The 23948-nt window shown below is 44.8% G+C and overlaps 1 protein-coding gene across 1 annotated transcript in view; it reads right to left on the reverse strand.

Moving 5' to 3' along the window:
- LOC142075843 (unconventional myosin-Vb-like) overlaps nucleotides 1-23948 on the reverse strand; it is a 115754-nt gene that overhangs the window by 49078 nt on the left and 42728 nt on the right. The window contains exons 13-17 of the mRNA XM_075137826.1: nucleotides 19918-20040; nucleotides 18565-18648; nucleotides 13139-13288; nucleotides 12369-12466; nucleotides 7831-7917 (exon numbers count right to left, since the gene is read on the reverse strand). Of these exons, the coding sequence (XP_074993927.1) occupies nucleotides 7831-7917; nucleotides 12369-12466; nucleotides 13139-13288; nucleotides 18565-18648; nucleotides 19918-20040 (542 nt within the window). The remainder of the gene's footprint in view (nucleotides 1-7830; nucleotides 7918-12368; nucleotides 12467-13138; nucleotides 13289-18564; nucleotides 18649-19917; nucleotides 20041-23948) is intronic.

The following is a 23948-nucleotide window of genomic DNA, read 5'->3' on the forward strand; positions in this document are numbered from 1 at the left end:
CAGCCTTCTCCAAATTAACACAGTGAGTTATGGACCCCTCAAAACCTGAGTTTTTAATTAAAATACTAGGCATTTCCAGCACTGTCAAGTACAGCCACCATTATTTCAAAAAAAAATGCATAACAAACATCAGAGAAAGATGAGAGAGAATTGCAGAGATTCTGATTTCTGCCCTCACTCAATGAAACCATCCGTGAGCCTGGCCCTCACCCGCACGGATGTTCTGGCAGAGCACAGGAGTACCAAAACGAGAATACACGCACTGTATGAATAGCGGCCATACACAAACCTCTTCTTCTCAGCCCAGCAGCCCCATGCACGCTTTATTTTTGTGTTATTACACCCAATTCTTCCTATTTTTCCACTTCCAGAGATTAAGAGAGGAGGGAAGAATGGCAAAATAAATTGCAAAGGGCCAGAGCAATGCATGTGATGGGTCCTTACACTCGGCCAGTTCGCAGTGGTGGGGCTGGGTGAGACATCACACCGCCTGAGCACCTCCCACGCTCAAGGCTGCCATCTCTATAAAATACTTCATCTCTAATGAAACTTGTTGAAGGCTGGAAGCTGGGATATTTGGCAAGATAGGCATACCAGAAATATAACACCTACTTCAAAATACACAACAAACACAGTTTCACATCAGTTGAGAAAATGCAGCAGGGGAGGAAAGCCAGTTTAACTAAAAGCAATACTATAATTAAAAGAACAGAGTAGAAGAAAATATTTACCATGAGAAGAAAGGTAGAAAAACCAAAAAAAAAGAAAGTACTGCTAAGGACTGGGAATTGCCACGCAATTCCTGCATGGACATACTGCACCCTGGGCACCTTTTGCAAAGAATATGGGAATGACAAAAACTAGAGAGAGTCCTTAATGTTGTTCCTGAAGCAAAAGCTAAGATCCTGAAAACAGGAGTAAGAAGGAATTGTGATGAGAGGATTTCCCACACTCAGACTGCTCAGAGTAGCTCTGGAGTAGCCAGATTTAGTGAACATTTCATCTTTATCTACATGAACTAGTCCTGGGGCTGGACAGCCAGGGCTGCCCACCCTCAAATGACCAAAAGTACTGGATTATCACTAAAAAAAAAGATATGCTATGGGGAGCTCTCTCTAGGGTAAGGTACACCAAAACTGAACATAAAGATTATGCAAGACTACGGGCTTATGTCACGTAGGGTTTAAGCCTACACTTGCTTCCTCTTTGCCTTCTAAATGCCTCCGCTTTATATAATTATATTTCACATTTTGTACCCGCACCTTAATCCTTTTGCTTTTTGCAAATAAAACCCGTTTTCATTTAAAGCACATCTGAGGCTTTACGCAGCTCCAAATCAAACCTGATTGGAGAAGCAGAGCACGCAGCGCCCGAGGCACACAGCCAAACGCGTGATGCAGGAGACCTGGCTCAGGTATTACTCAAGCCAGGAAGAACGTTGTGGGGGGTGGAGAAAAGAGAAGGAGGGAGTATTCCCATTAACCTGCCAGAGTCAGTTTAGGGGCTGATATTATTAACTGCTGCTATTTGGAGGAAGAAATCATCCTGCGGGTGCCACCCGGGCTCCTCAGGCAAAGAGCAGATGGCGAAGAGGCAACACGCGTAACTGAGGGCACGGGCCCAAGCTGGGCAGACAGCAGCAAAATCCATCATCTTCCTGCACTGAGACAGAGATGGAGATCCCGCAGCTGCTTTCAAACAAGAGTCAGACACCTGCAGAAATTCCTTAAAAATAGATCATAAGTCACTACATAAAAGGTCTTTCTTCAGAGCCTGTCGCTCTCATTTCACATGGTAATAAAAACTGATTTCCACTTGTTTCCACTTGAGTCCATCTTTAACACAGATAACTCACTTTTTAGGATTAAGTCTCACATGAAATATTGGAAGTGGCAGGGAATAAGCTCACTGATCGCTGTCAGGGTGTTTTGCTGGGCTGGTGGCATCCGTAGTCCTCTATCCACATCTCCCAGAGGTTCACAGCCAAATGCTGCACCTCCGCAGCACACCACCGCTTCACCCTTGCTGCAGCGAGGCCACTCTCATCATCCTCGCTGATTTAGCAGGAGATGACAGTCCTGAGATCACACTGCTTGTATTATTGTCCACAGAATATCAAGACAAAAGCTCTGCCACGCCGGGGCTCAGCTGGTCCATCAGGAGCTTCACCGGAATATCTTGCAGTCCCAGTTCACAAGCAAAAGAAAGCTGTAGGGGTTCATAGGTGATGTTACAGGATCGCCCCAAGAGAAAGGAACAATTAAAGCACTCAGGTTTAATGTAACATGCCTGGTTAAACCACTTCAGGTTCAAAACAGTATAAAATTACCTTTCAATTACGTGCTTCGAGAGAAACAAACATGATGCCCCAAACCTACAAGGGAGATCTCTCTGGTGCAGAAATACTGAAGCTCAACGCTTTTTTTTTTGTTCTTCTGCACATGTATGTTTGGTGGTTTTTTTTTTTTTTTAGGTTCAACATCTGCATCTTCAACAGAGAAAAGCTAAAAAAGAGAAAACTTATTTCCCTCCTGCCAGACCACAAAGCGATTCCCAGCACGAGGAAAAAAAGACGTGCCATGTTACCCCACAGCTTAGCAAGCCAGGACAGATTATGGGAAGGTTATACCTCAGTTCAACTTGTTGACAGGTATTAAATTAAAAGCAGAGCTTGGGTTTTCAGAATGCTGCCATACAACATGGGCACACCTCATTGCTAGGAGCTGAAAACCACCAAGCGTCACTAAATAAGTACAATTCCTTATAATTATCAAGTTATAAGATCCAGACAGGTGGCACAGATGAAGAGCTGTAACCAGGAGGATTTTTGTACCTGCACAACTGAGAAGGAGGGAGAATGAGGCATGAAGGACTGGACAGATATTACTCAAACTTTTCCAAGGGAAAAAGAAAAAAAAAAAATCATCTTAGGGCTGAGATCAAGCAACCAACCTCAAACATCAAAATTTTGCTTTGAAGTCAGCACAGGTCACTAAAGGGAAGAGGCAATAAAAGGAATGCAAGGACACTGGAAAATAACTTATGCCTGTGAAAAAACCCTCCTTGGGCTTGAGCAGCAAGGAGGATAGGACTTGCTCAAGGACTTGGCCAGGAGCAGGAAACCTGGTCAACCCAGCGATTTCTTAGTCATCTACAGGAATTAGACAGAGGGAATAAGCCATAACAAACACCACAAATTAAGCCTTGTATCTGTGGCTTAAAAAACAAGATTTGGATGCTTTACACAAAACTACAACCGGGTGCAAAGCAAAGGGGCTGCTCCTGCCCGAAATCACGGGGCTACGAACCCGAGAGCAGCCCTCGTGCTGCAGAGCCAGCTGGATTTATTACAACCTCGCAATTAAAGGGAGGGCTCGAGTAAGAAACTGGGGGTGAAATTCTGACTCCTGAGGAAGCCTCCGAAAAGCATCTCTCCAAGCAGTCAGCAATTGCCCAAAATATCTCCAACCTATTGTCTTAGGGTGATTACAGCAATGCTATTTCAGCAGCACTGAATGAAGAGCTGAAAGGAGGAGTGTAATGAGAGCTTGATGCTTTTATGACTTAACTGTAATATGGTTTCTTTCGGTGGCCTAAAATTACTGAATGCAGAATCTTACCATTAAGGGTAAATAAATTCATCGCCCCCCATCACCCAAGACCATTCCAGCGACCGTCTGCTGAGCAAATCCAGCTTCATGTGAGAAATCCTGCCAGCACCACGTGGTACTGTCCCCTGAAGGGATCCATATTTTAAGCAGTAAGGAGCTGGACTATATTGATTTTTCTATAGGAGCTGAAGCCTGTTTGGGGGCACGCAGGTTGAATATTCGAGCCAAGATTTGACATGAAATTATTTTAGAAACTGCGGTTCAGGAAGAAAATTTCTCTTGCCTTGTTTACTGCAGCAGAACAGATTTGCCTTTCAATTAGCTCTAAAACATGCAGGCTGGCATGGCTTGAAATTATCTGGAATATATTCAAAGAGCAGAATGGGGCGGGAAAAAAACCCCTTTATTTACATATTACCTTTGTTGAGAGCGGGCAAACAGAACTGCTGGTAGCCAAAGTCATTTATAGGTTTTGTCTCCCTGAAATGACTGCAAAACAGCTAAAGGCACATTATAAAAAAAAATTATTTTATATGCAAGGATGCCCATGATACATTTCAATTATGAATGTTTAATGTTTATAGAGTTTAGCAGCTGTGATTTCATACCAAACTGACACAAAGATGCTGCATCTGACAGTCAGATCCAGCGACCAGAGGAAGCAGCCAAATGCCAAAGATACTTGAACAATAAATTTCATACATAACAACTACAAGAAGAGTATTTTGCAGAGACTGCAACGACAACATTATTTAGAGCGACTGCATGGTGGGAGACCACTGCTGTTGTACCTCTGACTGGAAACCACCAGAACCAGCAAGAAGAAAAATGTAGAGTTTTGAGAAAATGAAAGTTAAAAACTTGTTTTAAAGAGTATTTTGTTATTAATGGAGATCTGCACCAATTAATTCTCTACAGACTAATCTTTATGTAGCCAGTTTCTATAAAGAAGATGAATGGTTTTATAGTACAGAGACATCTTCCATGCTTTACCGACGAAAGTTGGTGATAGATTTACTATCTACACATCTAAGACAGTCCATTCATCACAGTCATTTATGTACATACTAACTAATACATTTCTTAACTGCTGCGTAACGTTTCAAACCCAATGATACATTTTCAATTTACTTGAGATAGTGGCAGACTGCAGCATACCATGAAGTGATAAAATAAAGCCAGGCATACCCAAAGCAGGGAGCACAAGGCTTCATCTTTCAGTGGGAATGTATCATGTCTTACATGGGTTGAAGAACACTAAAAACTATATTAAAACTTCCCCCCCCCCGCCCCTTAAAGGAAGCGGGTAAAAAAATTATCGAAGCCTCAAAACATTCAATTCTTCAATTCATAAAGTAACCGTGATGGAGAAGCATAAAATAATGGCAGAAGGTAGCTTTATCCAGAAGTCTCTGGCCCAAAGCCACATCACTCTCAGAAGTTACTCCTGTGACAGCATGCTGGAAAATATTCAGATCTAAATACTACAGGATGAAAATAAATGTTTTCTCCTGTTTCTGTAATAAAACTTCTCTTGAAAGAAAACATTTTGAAAATTCCCTCTTGCTCGAAAGGTAAATTGCTTACACCCAAGTGAAAGAAAACTCACAAAGATCAAGTTTTGCATGATTATTTTAAGTGGTTTAAATTTATAGCTTTCACACAGGGTTTAAATTTAAAGCAATGACCCTCCTTTTTGGGTCACCCTTAATCAACCATTATAAACCAACTTATCTCAAAATATAAAGAAATATGGAGGAATAATCAATGCTCACTGTGACGAAAGCTGCGACAGATCTCATGGATGTAAAAACCCAGAAAGAACTAAAACGTCTATTACATTTCCTACAAAGTAAGATCCTGTGGAAGCAGCTTTTGCCAAGCTGGTTTATAAAGCCAATTCAAATATAGAGATTATTCACAATCTTTCAATGACATTGCCTGACGCCTGGGTCTGGCTTTTCAAGACTAGAATTTTATGACCAAGGAGGGTGAAGAATTACCAAAACCCAAAGCGAGCATCTTATTTCGCACAGAATTGTTGCTGTATACAATTATCTTCTAGAAACATTAAAATAAACAAAAATCTGCCCCTGAAGCATCCCAAACACTGACGTGGAGAAGGTCATTCTGAAAGGCTGAAATAGCTATTTGCACCCTTTTTTTTCCCTAGAGGAAGAACAAAAGCTGACAAGTTGCGGCAATGGAAGAGTTTTGTATTCTTAGTGTCCTGGGAAAAAAGACCTCATATCCAAAAGCATGCAAGCAGAGCTGAAAGCATCGCTTTTGAGTTTTTCAGGATTGAGTGGTCTTCACACCGATCAATTATTTGCCGTAAATAGATCGTGGCTGGTCTCCAGGTGCTGCAGTGGTTTCTCCCCTCTGTTCCCTCTTCCCCAGTTACTAATTATGCATTGATTTTAGTGCCATAGGGTCTAAGCTGCAGCGTGAAGTGAGCAGAGATGGAAAGACGCTACAAAATTATGAATGTAGAGGAACAGGGTACCCCTGCAGCTATGCTTAAGACCAGTAGCAAAATCCATGGGCAACCCTCTAGTCAGAGTTCCCCAAACCTCCCCTGGGACCCACAACTGCAGAGCCAGGAGCACCCCCTACACTGGGGAGCACGACCACTTGCTTAGTGAGCATAAAACTGCCTTTCTGTGGCCTCTTCCACATGAAGCCAGAGCTGTTTCACTGCTCTAGGGCTTTCAGTGCAAGAGGACAGACAGATGGATTTGGCCCTGCAGCTACTTTAACAAAGATGATAATAAAAGACCCGACCCATAGGCTGGTTTTTAGTTCTCCTCTGTGGCTTAGAGATCATGTAATTTAGGAGCAACTTTTTAACAGTTACATCCACAAATGCCTTGAAGACTTCAGAGACAGGAGCCAAAGGTGGTGCTGGGTCTTCTAATAGGAAGACCCAAATCTCCATTCACCTCTCTGCCACACTCCCATGCTGGCAGAGGAGAGAGAGAAATTTGTTTCTAGGAATCTTTTTTTTTTTTTCTTTTTTTCCTTTTTTCCTTCTTAAGGAGTTGAGCTCAGCCGGCCAGGGAGATGCCCATCACCAGTTTTTGCCTGTCCATGGAGATCACTGGCCGGCAGAGGTTTCACGAGGGTTAGGTGCAGCAGAGCCATCTCATATCAACGCACGGAAGCTGCCATCAGTTGTCAGAGGCTCTTTGCAGCTTTGCAGGAGATGAGAGTAACTGATAGGCAGCACAATCCTCCCCAAAAACCGGGACAGGGAGTTTCTCATCACGCTTAGCCGACTCTTTACTGAGCATATTTATAACTCCATTGTTCCATATAAAAAGGCTGATGGCTATGCTGACATTAACACAAAGCTGCTTGGCACTAAAAAGCAGTTGATGCATTTTTAGAATTATTTGCCCTTGTCATCTTCAGGGCTTATTTATAGTTTATGTTTTCTGATTTATTAGGCCCTAAAAACCTCTTTTGAATTTTGTATCACAATCGGCAAGAGCCACACCACCCATAACCTTTCCTTTTTAAGATGCAAGAGTTTGAAGCCTAGTGTGCTTTGTATGTGCAGTGTGAAAGTGTGCAATAATAATTTACAACCCTTATTTTCTTTCTCTGCGAGTATAATCAAAAATTTTTCGGCTGAAATGACTATTTGTCATGGTTTAACCCCAGCTGGCAACTAAGCAGGTGCCTGAAGCCAGAAAAAAAAAGGAAACAAACCGTATAGTGCAAGGAGCTTTTGTATGGGAAGAAGTCCTCTAGAGCAACACTTGCTCCCAGGCAAGCTGGATGCAGAGGATATAGAGACATTATTTTGTTACTAGCTGTCCACCTCCATGTGGGATCAAAGCTAGATTCCTTTATCTGCCACGCACCAGCATTTTCAGAGATTTCACCACATCAAATTACTACTCAGGACCAAACCAAAAGCACCAGCTGAAACGCTGGACACGACACAACACACCCTCCAACAGCCTCACTTTGCAGCTCATCGCTTGATAACAAACCTCTGAAATTTGAGGAATCCAGGAGCTAATGTGGGTTTTACAAAATGAAAAAAAAAATAGAAAGGGAAAAAATCTATCCTGGATATAAACCAACCTAAATAAACCCAATTGTCCTGAAAACACTGGTGTTTTCTTCTCCCTCCCTTGCTCCAGATAATGAACTTGCTGAGTAAAGCACGCCAGCAGCACAACGGCACGGCAAATCCCCAGCACAGTACCTGGACGGGAAGCCAGCTGCACTGATGCGGATGGTCTCCAGCACTCCACAAGCTCTCAGCTGCTGCACCGCTCTCTTCGGATCAAATCTGCAATTATATTTAGGATAGAGATTAAGACAATAAGAAGGAACCCACATCAACAACCCACCTGATAGCGACACTTTTGGGGACAGGAATTAGTTTCCGATTTGTGGAAAAAAAGCTCTGCTCTCATCATTAGTATAGGGGCTGAAGAAAACCATACATCCATGGATAGCTTTTGTCCATAGCCATTCCCTTGCAAACCTCAGTATAACCACAAATCCCATGCTTGGGAACAGGCTGCAGAGACGTCACATCTTTTCTCTCCACGTCACAAGACGTTGTGCTTTTCAAGTGCAACGGACCTTGCTATTGCCAAGCAGAGCTCCTGGGACACGACGACAATCTGTTGCAATTAGTCTTCACAGCCATAACCTACCCAGCTATGTAAAGCAACACAATTACAATAAAGAAGGGAACAGGCTACCCCATCACAAACTGCCTGATGAACCAGACAGCATTACTTTTGCAGCTGTAAGGGCAACAACATATTTCCAGAAAGAAATCCCATTCAACAGCAAAACAAACCTGATATATTAAATTCCATACCAAAAGCGAGCAATTAACAGGTCCCACAGGTTTGCAGACCGTTAAGTTTACCAAGAACAGTGGCGCTTATGTTCCAGACTAAGGGCTTTGGTACGTGCCATGTGGAAATTCAAGGTATTTCTGCTCTCAGCTGTCTGCACTCCTCCTTCTAGCAGGCATTACCCCTTACCACTGGCATCTCATTTCCATCAGCAATTTGTGCTGAAAAACTTTGTGCCAACTTCTAGCTGAATACTTGGGCAGTGCTCTCTCTGGCTCCTGGCATGAACCCACTTTCAGAGCAGTCTATCTTTGCACAGAGTGCAGGTACCAGCATCCCCCACAACTTCTCCCTTCTTCTACCCCTGACATCAAATGCACAAGGAGGTCCCAGCTCTCCAGCTCAAGACACTGGACCCTGGAAGAGGTCATTGGATCAAGCTTGGACTTGTAAGATGTAGGTGTCCATAGCTGTGTTAGATTTCCAGAACAAGGGTGAAGAACAAAAGCTTCTCAGGTACCTGCTCGTCCCTTCCTGAAAGCCCGAAGTATTTACACCTGCAGGTCAAGATTACATTAATAATTCTGCTTGGCCTCTGCTGTGCAAAAGCAGCATAAGAAATAGGCCCCCCGCTACTTCGTGCATTTTTAAATTCCCCAGACCTGTCAAGTCTACAGCAAGTTATTCACTACAACACCACAAACACGATTCCAGGTGGAAAATCAGTCTTGGCTGTCACTCGCTTCGAGGAAGAATCCACAAGGCTACAATTTCCACAACAATAAATAATAAACAGGACTGGTGGACGGACGGGGAAGCTTCAGTCCTGGAAGATCCCAGGGCAACGTATATTGTACACGAGGGGAACTTTCTGCAATACGGCCAAGCCCTGCTCAGTGGGGGAAAAATACAGTAACCAGAGAGGCTGCAGTGATTTATCAGCATCAAAAGCCAGCGCCCTCTCTAGCGACAACTCCAGCTACGGGCTGAGACTGAAATAAAGAGCTTAAAAGTGGGACAATACACATTATTATGAACTCCTTTTCCTTGCCATGGCAGGTAGAGGCACCTAGCAGGTTGCTTTTGGCCTGGAAACTCATGTAAGAGATCACAAACCCTTGCTGAAACAGAATTTGGAAGGAGAATTGTCAAAGGTACAAGCTGAAGTCAGGCATTCCCCTCACACCTCTCTCTTTGAAGTCTTCTCCATGAGGGATCAACCTCAGACACAGCGAATATCACTGTGTGGTGCTAACGCTTCCTCCAGGCTGGAAATCTGACACCTCTCACCTCCCTAAGAAACAAACCTTAAATTTGATGTAAAGTAGGAATGAGAGTAATGCAGGTTACAAGAGACCTTAGAAGGTCTCTAGTCCAACCTCCTATGTTCAAAAGCTGGGGCAGCTATGGGGGCAGAGCCATAGCTCAGGGCTTTATCGAGTCAAGGGCTGAAAACCTCCAAAGACGGAGGTTGCACAACCTCTCTGGGCAGCCTGCTCCACTGATAGACTGTCCTTATGGAGAAAAAAAATGTTTCCTTATCTCCAATCTGAACCTCTCACATCAATTTGTGGCCATTGACTCCTGTCCTCCCACCACACACTGCTGTGAAGAGCACAGCTTCGTCCTCTTGGTAGCTCCTGTAAGTACTGGAAGGCTGCTACTAGACCCCTTCTCTTCTCCAGGCTAAACATCTCATTCTAGCAAAAATGTAATGCTCTTGCGAGCTGAACAATGTTACATTTTAGGAAGAGAAAAAGGTCCGTGTTTTTTCACTGAACAACGAACATAACACCAAGTGTTTTGCTTACTACAAGATACCACTTCAATGCTAACCCAGGGCAGTGCCACTGATGTTTCACTTCACTAATGCCTCCTGGCACTGTGTATTTTTCAGCAAAAAAAATGCCTCTGAAATGCAGACTCCTTTACAGCCATCCCAGTATTCTCCAAACCCGAGTTTTACATATAAGCAAATAGACTTTATTCAAGCCATGCTAAGGATACAAATTCCTCAAGCTGGTGGCAGCAAGATCAATATTGACCAAGATTCCCAGATCACAATTTCAATTAAGCAATCCATGATAGGTGAGGAGGGAGATAACCTCTTGCAGAGGAACTCCCAGTACAAGTCACCTGAACCAGTGCTTTCTGGCTTCCAGATGGGGATGCAACACCACCAGCCCAACCAAAAGCACCCTCCTGTCGTTTCCAGCCCATGGTGACTCCTGCAACGCCGCCGACTGCAGACACCTGCACTCTGCTGCTCCAGAACCATTACTGTGTCTGGTTTTGTTTGCCCTTTGTTCCCAAAATCCCGAGCTTTGACAACTCTGATATTCGCCAGATGGGGAGCATCGCATCGGACCGAGTCATCACTCAGACTGCGAGCAGACACAAGCAGAATTATCCTCCTAGTATTTCCTATCCATAACATCTTAGAAGTACAACTGAGTTCATTTAGATAATTGCTACACCTTGACAACCAGGAGCTTACACATTTATAAAACGATATTAGCTGCATCCTGAGCATCACATGAAAAACTGAATTGCAAAGTTAAAGGCAAAGAAGTGAAGATGGATGGGCTGAAAGTAGAGCCAAGTGGGGACATGGAGCCTTGGAAACACCCTTTGGAAAGGTGAAGCCATTTCACCATGCAGAGCATCTACCACATTTCCACCACAGAAAGTTAGAAAATACTTTTGTACTTTATCTAAAGAAAGCAATCAAACAAAAAGCATAATGCTGAATTTCATTTCAATGGACAACCTCTGCAATAGGCAACAAGAGATCAAGGCCCTGAGCATCTCCAGTACCTACAGAATAGTACATGAAATAGCTATAACAAACCACAGAAACTTCTGTCCCAGCACAGACAGCCAACATAGCCTTCTCCAGAGCTGTTAACTACTCACCTAAAGAATCAGTTAAATATAAGCCAGTTCCTGAATGTCTTCTAATCATCAATACTGTTCACTTTGCTCTTTGCAGGGGGAGAAGAGCCAAGCTGGGGAAGCTTTCTGGTGCATACATAGCCACCAGCATATCAAGATCGAGGGTGAACCTGTTTACGGATGCTTCGTCCTCCTTTGCAGGACTCTGTTGGAGCCGTCTCTGCACTCCGAGGTGGCACCGTGCTCACCAGGAGCACTCAGACCGCATCGGATCAGCTGGAGGGCAATACCTCCCTGCTTACAGGTCACAATAACAACTCTGCTTTCTTAAATGTCACCACCTGCAGTTTATGCCAGGTGACATTTAGGAGACATCACAACAAGATCTATGAGGTCCCTGCCAACTGATGGCCAAGCTTTTTTGGAGTTAAAGGGAACAAAATTGGGCACAAATACGTTATCCAAGGCTAACAGCTATTCGCTCACAACGTTCACAGCTTGTGAAACACCTCTGAACTACAGAGAAAGATCAAGACTGGCTTTTTGCTTCAGCTGTTCACTCACCTCGAAACCCTGCCTGAAGTTGATACAAGTCACATCTTTACTTTTTTCACATTTATTTTGGAAGCACCAAGACATTTTTGTTCATTTTACAAGCCATTTTGCAAGCACACTACTTGTCTCCACTTTTTTATATCTTTCTCTGCTACTTTTCACTGTTTAGCACCATAACCATTTAAATCAAAGCAATTCTAAGATGAAATTGTACAAAGACCCTATTATTGCAAATCAAGGATGCTCAGTGTTAGCCGAGTATATCTACGAATTACTAGGACGTACATTACTCTTCCTTTCAGGGGCACAGAAACCACATAATGAAACCCAAGAGAAGTGACTCCAGCAAACTACAGGGACCTTCCAATTACGGGAACAGCATCACAAGAGGGGCAATCTCTTTAGCAAGAGGAAAAGTCCAAAGCACACTCTGTTGCCGTAATGCTGAATACATTTGCTCATCTGAAAGCCCACTTACTTAAAGGGGAGCTTCTCGTCGTTCGGCTTGATGCAACGCACGTAGTGCGGGGTGGTGGCGTTCAGAGTCTCCATGAGCAAATGCAGCGAGTTGCGGAACTGAAAGAGAAAACCACTCGTTTTGAGGAGGGATGAAGGTGCTGTACCATGCAACCCAAGTTGGCAGGCGCTGCGGGGAGCCACCTGCGGTGCCAGCCTCTGGATGTGACCTAGCATGAACCTCCCCATCAGCCCAGCACGTGCAGAAGCAATTCAGAGAAGACACTGGTGGGTTGAAGGCTTCCAGCTTAATGAGGTACAGGAGCAACAAGCGTTTGCTTGGGACTTTACTCAGTTGGGTCTTGAAAAAAGGGTGGAGACAGCACAACCTTTCTGGGCCCCTGTTGCACTGCTTGACTGTCCACGGAGTGGGGGGGGAAATGCTCTTTTTCTCAAGTTGTTTCAATTTATGAGCACTGTAAATACATCGGGATACAGTCCAGTGAATCCCAGAGCGGCCTCCACCCTCCTTACACGATGTCTCAACTCCTTCCAGTCATGACTACTTGAGCCTGCTCTTCCAGAGACACTGCTAGAACGCGTCCAAAACGCAACAGCCAAACTGTTCCCATCCTCAACACGGGTCACAGGAAGGTCTCCTTCCCCCCCCAACCGTTTTTTATTTACCTCTGCTTCAAACTGAAGAAACGAGATCTGAACTGAAAAAATGCATCTGGATTCCCCTGCCCCGATTCCCCTGCTGTCGACTGACCCGCTCAAATCATACGTTACCTGGTGCCCCACCGTTTTCTTGTGCTCCTTATTGGCAGCTTTGATCACTGGTCTGGCAGAACGGACGCTGATTTTGGATGTTCCCTTTCCCACGGAAGTGGTGGGTGCAGCATCCTTCTCATCTTGGAATAAGTCTGCTACCATTTGATACTAAAATGAAAGACAACGCCTGAGCACTTCTGGCCCTGCTCTTTGCTGAATGAACCCACCCAAGTTGCATTGCTCCGTTCACTTTTTACCCGTCTCAAACCAGGAAGGGGAAAAAGGGCAACAAAGTGAAAGCAAGAAGCGTTACCCACATAAACCACGTCAGCAGGACCATTGGCCGTTCTGTTTGGTAGTTCATCAAACCTTGAAATGTGCACGTTAAATCAAACAAGCGAAAAAAAGAGGATGGCTAGCTGAAAGGCTGCATCACTGACATGTTGTCCAAGGCACAAAACCTCCTGAACGTGAAGTGACTCTTGCTCCCAGGCTTCATTTCAAGCTACTCATTCAGTCCTGATGGCAGCAAGGATGCTGCCCGCATAGCGTATCCCCCAGGAGCGGGGTCTCCAGATGAGGACAGGCAGCAGCCCACTCCCACCACGGTTCCAGAGGCACCCCTGCTTTTCCAAACAACTAAGAGACACCAGCACTTCCTCACTAATTACCTGCATTTCAGCGTGAACAAGCAAGGCGACAGCAGGACTGCCATTCTGCAACCCTGAAGGCATCACATTTAGCTCCTCAAATCCCTGAAGTCTGGGGCTTCTGGGAAGCCAGCAGCAACATTTCCACTTCATAAATGGGAGAACAAGTGAGCTGGCAAATGCAGTTAATGTTATTTTTTTTTAAGGGGCAGGATCTTCAAATTTGCATTAGGCTGGAGAACATGTATACTAAGTAAGTCACAATAAATCTGGTCTTTTTAGCAGAGCTGTTAAATTTCCACATCTCGAATCCAGCTATGCACCCACACTGGTTTCCGCTACAGCTGTGCTTACATTCAAACAGTAAATTCTTAAATGTAAAAAACCCCACTGTCACCAGGAGGGATTTCACTTATCACCAAGCTGCGCTGGACTCCAGCCCGGTGGCACTGCCAAAGCACCCGTGACGCCGCCCCAGCAGCACGCAGACCACCGCCAACACCCGCTCTGGAGCATCCGTGGGAGAGGGCACCAGTGTCACGCTCCCCTTGTCTGTACCGTGTCATGCCCAACACGTCCACGCAAAAACACCGACACGAGGCAGCGGTGCACTGCACAGCGCTCTTCCCTCCATCCCAGGCTCCTCCAAAAGCTGAGATTGGGTGTATTTCCAATAAGATCCTCCTCCGAAAGCCAAGCTTGGGTGTATTTCCAATAAGATCCCAAGAAGAGCACAGGGATTTACCACTTTATAGACATTAACGGACAGCCCCATGCCGTAAAGGGCTGCCTGGCTCTCTGCCACATCCCTGGACTGAGACAGGAATATTTCCAGTCCTGGTCCCATAGGCTGTTCTCACAGCTTGCTAGCACAGCAGCCTAAATACCTCTGTGGAAAGGAAACTGTTTGCATTATATTAGCAAGTTGCTTGCAGGCTCCAAGACAACACCAGCTAAGGATCCGCTTCATACTCACAGCTTTTATTTTTATCTCTGCAGCTCACTCAACTCCTACCAGAATAAAGGCTCGCACCTCCTTTGCCTAACCCTCTATCCCAAAAAAAGACATCCTGACAGCTGTTGTGCTTTGATGACATGTCACTATCTTGGGTGCTTTGCCGCCTGCAAACACGGGATGTTTGGGTGGCACATGCTTGATGCTGGAAGACATCCAACACGGGCTCCGCTTTACTATCTCACACTGGACAATGTGGTAAAACACTCGGCTGTAATTTCAGGTTTCAAAATATCTTCTCGATGCATAGCTGGGAGTGCCATCGATCCCTCCATCTGCTTGCTATTGATAACAGCAGTGCTTGCTCCTGTGCAAACTTTCAACCAGAATCTCAGAGGTGAGCTTTCAGCTTGCATAATGCAACACTGGTGCAGCTAGGATCGTCTTTAGCAGCCCAGGATCTATTCCATGATGCTGGGGGATAAGAAGGACAGACCCCTCCTTCCCAACTGACAAAGTCAAAATCATTGGTGCATTATTTGTAACTCTAAAGAACTGGAATATAATATCTTTCATCATGCCCATATGCTTTCGATCAGTATTCAACTCAGTTTCCTTAATTCAAAGAACATCAACTCCCAGCTGTTTTAGCTGACCAGCACTAACAAAACTAATTAGCTGTTTTACAAAGTCTCTTTCACCATCTTGTGGACAGCAGTAATTGCATTCTAATTAGCAGAAGGCAATTCTGCCTTGGTGGGAGTGCTTCATCAGTGATGCACTTGCTGACGGAGAGGTGTTTTAAGTCCTTGCCCTGTTAAATTGACAGCATTCCCCCCTTGCCCTGTGTATCGCCTCAGTGGGAATACCAAGAGGAATGCAGTGAATGCTGTGTGCAGGCCTGATCCCGAGTACAGGACAAAGTCCTCGCAGTGCAGCCTTTTGCAGCACAAATTTAAGTTTTAGTCAAAGTAGCACATTTGAGTGGCAGACTCAGCATTGCCACTGCTGCTCTTTTTGGTTCAGAGAAACCGGGTTGCTTTTTACAGCAAAAGAAAAAAAAATTTATTTTTGTTTATACCCATAGAGGTCACATGGCAGGTGAGAGGCAAAAAAAAAAAGTCAAGAAAACTGAATCTGTCAGCCAACAGGGCTAGTGAAAGCAAGAGCAGAAGATCAGGTTTTGGAGGCTTTGCAGGAGGAGGGTGAGGATGTTCTTCCCAAGGGAAGCGCTGCTCTTCCTCCTGGGACAGCACGGCATCGGCACAGGCTGACCACAGCCACCGCTTCCACGTTGTTAAAGAAATGGCTCAAAGGCAGAAGTTTATCAAACTATCACCCAAAGATTCTCACAGCCAAGTGCATTTGAGAGTGTTTTAAGCTGGATCACAAACAAAGATTTTGGTGTTGCCTACAGAGCCACCACCGTGAAGGTCCTAACACCTGATCCCAAGGAGCATTAGCTTACTTTGCAGGCCAAGTAAGCCCAAATCTTTGGTCCTGAGGCATACACATTAATGGCTTACGAAACTCCGTATTTTAAGGCCAAGCAAACCAGTTGCAAGGTGCAGGGTTTGGTTTTTTTTGCTGTTAAACTAAAGCCCAGCCCGCTCTGATATTATATTATGGTCCTTATATACGAGAGAGAGAGAGGAGAAGGTGATGCTGTTAATAAACCCGTTTCTGCATTTTTTAAATTTCTTAAGGAATGAGTTGCAGGTGGCACCATCCTCCCCACTCTACAACACACTACTCCGATGAGTTACAGCTCTCCTCTGCACCTACTTCGCAGCAGCTACGGGGAGAAGTCAAACAGAAACCCCTATCAGACACGGCCAGTTCTGCAGCACTACCTCCAACAGCAACTTCAGCACTGTCTAAATAATTCAGCATACAGCATCAATTATTCCTGCAGGTTACCTGGTGTTTCTAATAAGCTCTAATCATGGCCAGTTTTTACCCCAAGAAAGCTGTGAGCTTCCCAAACACACAGAGATCTTGATTTGGGCGTTATTAAAGCCCAGCTTCACAGTTATTAGACTCGCAACTACCCCCGTGGATGAGAAAACTGCACATCTTCCATCTTCACGTGAATTCTATGCCGAGACGCAGGGCAAGCCACTGGCAACGCTCAATTAATTTCCCATTCTCATCTCTCTTACTTTGGCAAGAACCAACTCCTGCTTAAAATGCTCCTAAAAATAATACTTCCTCCCTTCCCCCCTCATCATTTGAGTGGCATTTGGAAGGTGGCATTACCCAGCCGCAAACCCAAGGGAGGATGGCACAAAGAGGAAAAATCTGGACACGCGACACATCTCCTTGCAATATGCAGGGGAGATTCAAAATTTGTAATGCAAAAAAAAAAATGCAAGTTAACAAGCTGGCCCGTGCTGGGGGAAGCTTGGAAATCATTTGGAGAAAAGCAGATATATTCCTTCCCTACACCACACACCAAGTCTGGTGGAAACAATGGTGCCGCAGAGTCATGCAGTCTCAATTTTGGCTGCTGGCTGATGTGTCAGACTTTGCAGGGCTGGATTTTTACACTAACTTCTTAATAAGAGAGCTGCCCCGGGAAGGGTAAAGGCCATTTAAAGTCTCAACTAATTAAATGACAATGAAAGACTCAAGGTTGCAGGGGGAATTTTTGGTCTAGTTTTAAACAACAAGAACTTGAAATGCCCTAAAAGTCTGCATCATTGACACTTTTAACCCAAGCCACCCAAGTGCAGACGCATGCTCATGGAGAAGAAGAGTCAGTATAAAACCAGCTCCGTTCACACATGCAAGTGGGAAGTCTCCAACTTGAAGCCCACTTGCCAAGTGCTCGTTTACTGCAGGCACGACCCACGCTGAAGCCTGCAGAGCCCCACAGCTACTGCTCTTCTGCTTCCAACAGCCCACTGAGTTCACAGCCCTCAGGACTAGCAGATACTTTAAGCCACAGGTGCCAAAAAGCTCTTTACCAGGAGAGTTGGTATTCGAGGTCAGTCAATACGTCTCTGGCACTCGATGCAATGAGGTGTCAACAAGTTGTTTGTACAATACTCGGGAGAAGAAAGGTACATGGCACGAAATCTTGTAATACAGAAGCGAAAGCAAGCATGATCATCAATATGTATTAATTTGTTAATGTTACGTATTGGCAGAAGTGTAAAATAGCTCTACAGCAGCTGGAATGTCTCAGAGTTACATCAGATTTCCAGCATTGTATATTAACCTTATTTTTTGCATACTAATTATTAAAGTCATTAAAAGTTGCAGGGCCAAGTATGATGGACTACAGCTAAGGGGAACAGCCATTTTCATACAGAAGGGTGGTAGGGTCAGCAACACTACTCACAATATACAAACCACGCTGCTGACAGTGGTTTTTAATCCCAGGATCACCTGTGGCTCCACATGCTTTTGAAAACACCTTCAGTGCCAGGTGATGGGTGGGGAGCTCCGAGCAAGAGTTAAGTGGGATTTACACAGCCCCATAACTGGCTGTTCCCGATTTTTGCTCTCAGTGACCAAAAAAAATGAAGAGGATCAACCGGTTTGGAAAGGATTTTTCTGATGCTTTCTGATGCACCTCAACAGGACACCAACTCCAGGGTGGAGGAGAGCAGAGGACCATGCACATCCACACCTCAATGCAACCATAGCCCCCAGCAGCCTCATCCCTCTTCTCCCCACACCCCATTTATTTCCCTTTTTTGCTGCTGTTCACATGGCTGCCTCCAACCACTTTTGCATACACGACGTGCTGTGGCATGGGACAGGAACACAAGCATGAAGCTCACACTTTGGAAAGTGGTGGTGCTGATTATCTCCCGACTCACTGCTTTTACCTTGCTGGCTTTCAGGATGTTGATCTGTTCCTCATACACAGTGTCCCTGTTCTTCTCCAGAAATCCCTCACTCTGGTATTCCACCTAGCGGGAGACAAAGGAAGAAGCCCAAAGGGTAAAGTCCAACCGCACAGGGACAAGGTGCTGTGTCCCACCCCACCCCTACTGTTGGAGCTCACCTGAAAAACCTGAGAGAGAGAAGGAGGGGAACAACTGGAATTTAAAGGTCACTTTTTATTAAAGAAAGTGAACCTGAATGAAAGCAAAATCCTTAACACAAACACAAATTGTTTCTTTCATTAAACTGCTCTGTATGGGACCCAACCACACTTCCATGGAAACCAGGGGTAAAAATGCAAGGATCATCAGTCCCTCTACATGCTCTTTTGTTCACTCCTGAAATCCTTGTAAGCTAAGCAATAAACCTCAAAAGATCTCCTGACTACATCTCTGGTAGGTCTCTTGGTTTTGAGACTGCAGAGGGTTGGGGAGCACTGGAAGAGTTTTGAGAGGACAGATGAAAATTTTATTTTTTACATTTGAAGTTGGCTGAAATAACTGGTCACAAAGCAGACAGGCAAAGCTTGCAAAGGAACAACATTTGTGAAGGACACACGTGCAAAATCACATGCCTATGGAAAGGCAAGTATCAACCTTTGCCATGAAAAGTGCCGCTCGCATCCGGAGCAAACCTGGTTAGGAGAAGCACCTGTACGGGATCGCAGCACCCGCATGTTGTCTGGCTCCTCGGACACATCCCCCCCCCAGGTTGGCATTACATTTTCTTTCTAACAAACGTGTGTTTTGGGTAACTGCAAGCTTTTAAGATTCTTATTTGCTGTGAGTGACGCCTGTCACATCAGGGTTTCAATGAAGCTGGAGCCCATGGACGACACCCTACAGCACCAGACACTGGGATTTAGAACCCACAGTTGGCATCCTCTCCCTCAAAAGGGTGGGATCAGCTCAGGATCACCTCTCACGTGCTCCTCCCCACCATGCCGTGCTGATGCTTGGAGCTCCAACTCTTCAAAAATAATCCCCTTTTCCAATATATTTTCAGTGAAGCTGCCCTTACAGAAATTCGTTTCACCGCAGCTTTAAGAAAGAGGATTTTTCTCAGCTCTAGAAAGCACAACTGTTTAAAGCTTAGCGCAATAGTTTGGAGGCTGAAGTCCTCCAAGCTGATCTAGATCTGCCCAACCGAGATTACTGCCAACCAGGCATCCCTATCACCAAAAGGCAGCTCGCTGGCGCTATAAACTAATTTTCCTTCAAATGGCTCTTCTTTCCCTCCATACATTTCCCATTTCTGTGTTGAAGTCTCAGCGCACGCAACAGGCGCCCGGTTACCTTATCGGCAAAGTGGAGGACGATGAAGGAGGTGTTGGACATGCGGGGCTTCTGGAAGTGCTGGCTGCTGGCGTGCCGGTCGTACAGCTTCTGCGCCCAGTTCTGGTCGGTGCCTTTGGGAACCTGGATGGGGAGAAAATGGACCTAAAAGTTGTGGTAAAGCATGCGAAGGAGGTGCAGGGAGGTTTTGGAGGAACCCTGCTTGTGGGCTTCCTGTAGTCCACATGGGCTAGAGGAATATTTGAGAAACAAAGTCCACCCCCAAGTTCTAGGGCCGTGTGCCATTTTATTTTCATGTATATTCTTGATAAACACTCTAAAATTTTGTTCCCAGTGAAAAACACCTGAATGCTGGTTCTGCTCCAACAGCCAGAACAGCTCTTGCAGGAAAAAAAATTAATTAAAGCAGTATTTTTTGCAATTAAGTTACATTAATTGCTCAGGCACCAACATTACTTTTTTAATGCAGTTTTTGGTGACCAAATAGTTTTACAAACTGCCACCTGAGACAACAATCAGGAGATTCTATTTAATGTAAAATAATAATGATAATAAAATGATAATTTTAAAATATTAAAATAATAATAAAATTATAACTCTTAAGAAACCTCTGCCTCTCAGCAGGCTTGGGGTGGGGTCACTTGGATCCCAAACACAGGATGCATTAACCCCAATTGCACACAGGGCTGGGACTTCAGACGCACATACCTGTCCTACTGCAGTCAAATGATTCCCATGTCCCCCTCCCACACATCCAACCCCCTGTGCCACGAATCTCCTGGATGCCAAACCCTCCTTCTGCATCCTATTTCCACCGAAATCAGGGTGCAAGTCTTACACAGACCTTGCAAGGATTCGGCTATGGTACACCAAGATATCAAGTGTTGCCTAAGACACTGCTTTGGTCGGATGGGGCAGAGAATGGAGAAATCCTAAACAACTGCGACAACTAAAAAAAAACCTCACAGCACCACCTGTGCAGCAAGGGAATGGGCCACTTTTCACAAATCAGCAGTTACAAGGAGGGAGTGAGCTTACCTTCCTACCCAGCACCTGCAATTTTTACCCACTAAACCATTGTAAACTTAAGTTAATGCGATATATTGCCAAGATCAGGGAATAAAAAATACATTGGTTTTGTCTTACTATTTTGTAAGAAGCACATATAGCTGTATAGCAGCACATGACAGTATGTTGTAACTTCTGACACTCTCATGATTACAATTCCCATAAAGACTCAATTCTTTAGGGTATATTTAGGTTCCTTTCTGCTTACCGGCCAAAACCCCCAAAAGCTTTCCAAAAGAGATAAGGGTGTACAAGGAAACCAGCATGGCTGTAAATATCTGTTACTTTGGACTTCTCCAGCGAAACAAGTTTGCCACAAAGCAAAATTCTTGAAAACCAAAGGAAACAAGGAAGTTGTTGCACTTGAAGGCTGGGGACCACAGCTGATGGGGTTCATCCCCATCCCTCCTGCCTGCCCAGCAGGGATGGGAAAGGCATGGGCTGGTGGACGTCCATCACCGCCAACAGGACAGCAACGGTTGCACATACACACACACCTGTAATTTTTAACAAAAAATGGCTGACCGGATTATTTAGGTTAGAAAAAGAGAAGAGTCAGAAGAAAAGTGTTAGGCAATATTTAAAATTAGATGGGACAAAGCCTAGAAACCACAAACCAATTGTGCAGCGTCAGGGAAAGCTCTGGATCATCCATCAGGTCTTTACACAGACCTTTATATGAAAAGTGACAGAGGAAATAGGGGCAGCAAACAGTAAGAAGGAAAACTTGAGACAGATGAGGAATATTTCTTTATGCTTCTCTGAAACAGCCTTTGATCTCACGGCAGCAAGCCAAAACCCACCAGAAGGGTTGTGGACATGGGGATGCGCTGCTCCTGCCCACTCCCGTTAACTGGAAGAAGCGGCCGAATTAAATGCAGCAGCCGCTCACATAAGCCATGCTATCCCAAAAATATTTTATATTTTACTGTTGTAAGCGTAGCCAATTATGGATACACGTAGAAATAATATAGATTATATATAAATATTAAAAGGCATTTATTTATGCAATTATATACATATTTTATTCATGCAAGATAGACATGCATATTGAAACTATGGAGTTACATAAATGCAGATGGGTTTCTTTTTTTACATATAAATATGAAATATAACTGATGAAAAAACTCTCTCTGGAGCAATCATTAGGTGTCTCCTGTTTGGGACCAAGCCGCGGGCGCGGGGCAGAAGCACCGCAGCCACCTGAGCTGCCTGATGCTGCAGAGAGCAGATTTACCCTGCACCAGCTCTCTTCTAGGCCATCCACTTTGCTGAAAATCCTGCTTATCTCAGAATTTAACTTCAAAGGCGTCGCTCCTGCCTCCCAGAAAGAGGGTTTCGCTGTACTCGCACCACTCCCTGCTCATCGTTGGGCAGCCTGGGTATTTTTAGCTGCTTGAGAAGCACCTGATTAGGGACCAGCTCCTGGAGATAAAAACTAACAGAGCCATTATCTGTACTATTAGAACAGCTTTTTGTATTGGCTTGACAGTTGAAGGCCTTTAGAGCCAGTGAGAGTTATTTAGAGACTATCTCATCAGTCCAAGATTTTTTTAGGGGATGGGGAAGGGGAAAGTCAGCTGCCTTGGAAGTATTGTATGGAAATCTCTAAACAGGAAAAACCTTAGACTAGTAATTTCACAAGGTCACTGCTTCTGCTCATCTGCCCTCACTGTCCCTCTGCCCATCACTCTGCACAAAATCGGTCGGGCAGCATAATCCCGGCCAGGGTCACCTCCCATCTCCATACACTGTCCTCTGAGCTGCCAGGAGCTACTGCAACCGAAATCAAACCTACCCAGCGCAGCCAGGGTCAGCCCCTAGGCTTGAGTCTACTGCTTTTGTATCAGAAGCGTCTCAGGGTCAAGAATCCACTACGACCACCAGACAGCCGAGGAGATGTTTGGAGCTGTTTGGACTAAAGGGTGAGATTCCCTCCACCATCACCTCCAACAGAAGGACAGTTAATTGGATAAGCAATGAAGGTCCATTCAAACCTATGATCTAAAAGTCAACCTTCAAAACACAGTAGGAGCTATTTAAATTTTTATTTCTTTTCTCCTCATCACTCCAATATATGTTAAAGCCTGAAAAGAGTTGGGCTTCCTCCACGCTCCAGGGGCAAGTTCCAATGCAAATGGTATGGCTGACATGAAAGTCATAAAAGCTGACAGCATAACATAGGCAAGGTTATTCTACCGTCATATTAGGCGGTCCGCCCAAAAGGAAAGCCCAGAGGTCCAACCTGGTCTGCTCGTGGAGCAGAAATCCTCCCAGACAGGATGACGTGACACAGGAAGGCAATGTGCCGATTTCTGATGTTCAAAAAAACTAACAAAACCAGCCAAGGACGACACATTTGCTCAGATACCCAAGTTCACAGAGATGCAGAGAGACAAGTGGGATTGAAAACCAGTTTGCTAGAAAGCAGGCTTTAGTATTTCTGGCACTTGACAGAATGACACGGGAAAGGTTAAAGAGCATCTTTTGAACAGCGTTAGAAAATGCATTTGGCACATTAACAGCATAACACGATGGCACCGTTCCATAAAACACAAAAAACGGATCCACAAGAGAGTTTGAGAACATGAGGGAGTTTGCGGGTTGGCTAGACACATCCCCCTTTGGCAGCCTCACGGTCACATTGCTCCTCAGCAGAAAGAATTTCACTAAGATCCATAATAAATCTTGGACAATAATGCCGTGATTGACACATCAACTCTTTCAACCACCCTGTTCTAGACCAAACCCTTTTAGATGCACTTCACACTAAAAGAAAATTTTTTTCATTAATTTTTGCATTCCCACTCCCATCCCAACAGCATAGGCAAAAGCAAGAAAGCAGCCAGGCAGCAGGACACCTTACAGAGAAACCTGGATATCCACAGCAACTTCAGACTGTACTCCCAAATGACACTTGGGAAGTGTATGGAAGATATGCAGCATTCACACAGAGCAAGAAG

This window comes from Calonectris borealis, chromosome Z (assembly GCF_964195595.1).
Source record: "Calonectris borealis chromosome Z, bCalBor7.hap1.2, whole genome shotgun sequence".
In the NCBI taxonomy this organism is placed as follows: domain Eukaryota; kingdom Metazoa; phylum Chordata; class Aves; order Procellariiformes; family Procellariidae; genus Calonectris; species Calonectris borealis.